This window comes from Emericellopsis cladophorae, assembly GCF_022114955.1.
Source record: "Emericellopsis cladophorae strain MUM 19.33 chromosome Unknown NODE_225_length_2426_cov_110_722435, whole genome shotgun sequence".
NCBI lineage: Eukaryota > Fungi > Ascomycota > Sordariomycetes > Hypocreales > Bionectriaceae > Emericellopsis > Emericellopsis cladophorae.
Window position 1 is genome coordinate 1 of NW_026251150.1, and position 791 is coordinate 791.

A 791-nucleotide genomic window follows, 5' to 3' on the forward strand; every position below is an offset into this window, starting at 1 on the left:
AGATGCTGCCTTTGAGGGCAGCTGTGGGCCGAATGTGTGGCTGACTAATCAAGGCAAACCTGCCTGACAAACAACAAAAGGATATCACACTTGTCCTTAATCGTACAGACGACGGCAAACGTGAATTCATCTTCAAGCTTGACCAGCGCCATGTCAAGAACAACAAGGATCCGGAGAACAAGAAGTAAGCACATTTCGAATATCGCGTTATGGTGACTGATCCGTGTGAAGGTACGGAGTGATAGGCAGAGAACATCATCTAATTCGGTACAACGCTGTGGCTTTCCTTTTGAGTCTCGCCATCGCAGATAACGCCTTGAATCGCGAACAGTTCCTGCAGATGCTGAAAGGGAATGGCGAGGGACCTATCGAGTGGAATGACGATGTCAAAGATCTTCCTGTCTGCAAGGAGATTGACCGGAGAGGAGTTGTTGATCACACGAAACCCATGAGCGGCTACATATTCAAGCAGATACTTGGAAAGCTCTTGATGGCTGAGTACATTTATGCTCGCCCCTCGTTACACATGATACGAAGGGAGCTTGGAAAGCAGCTGGATGGTGCGATTACCCCTAGCCCGCATGTGCCTTGCAGCGACGTTTCTTTGTCCGAGCTGCGTGTTCCTTCGGTTCAGTTCTTGCAGAGCGTTCGGAGTGAGGGGTATTGTCGATAAGCCGTCCCAAAACTATGGCGGAGGAGAGGTAGGATAGCAAAGCTTCCGCTTCTTCGGCGATCGTTGGGCAGCGTCGTCCGTCGGCGGGCTGGAACAAGGGTGGTTTCGACGCTTTCGG

General features: G+C 51.1%; 1 protein-coding gene across 1 annotated transcript; it reads left to right on the forward strand.

The window, feature by feature from the left end:
* Positions 1-53: 53 nt before the first annotated feature.
* J7T54_004897 (uncharacterized protein) lies at positions 54-188 on the forward strand (the record flags this gene model as incomplete). The annotated part of the gene is made up of 1 exon (XM_051510735.1): positions 54-188. A coding segment is annotated over one exon (135 nt), but the record flags the coding sequence as incomplete, so codon positions are not given.
* Between the last annotated feature and the right edge of the window lie 603 nt (positions 189-791).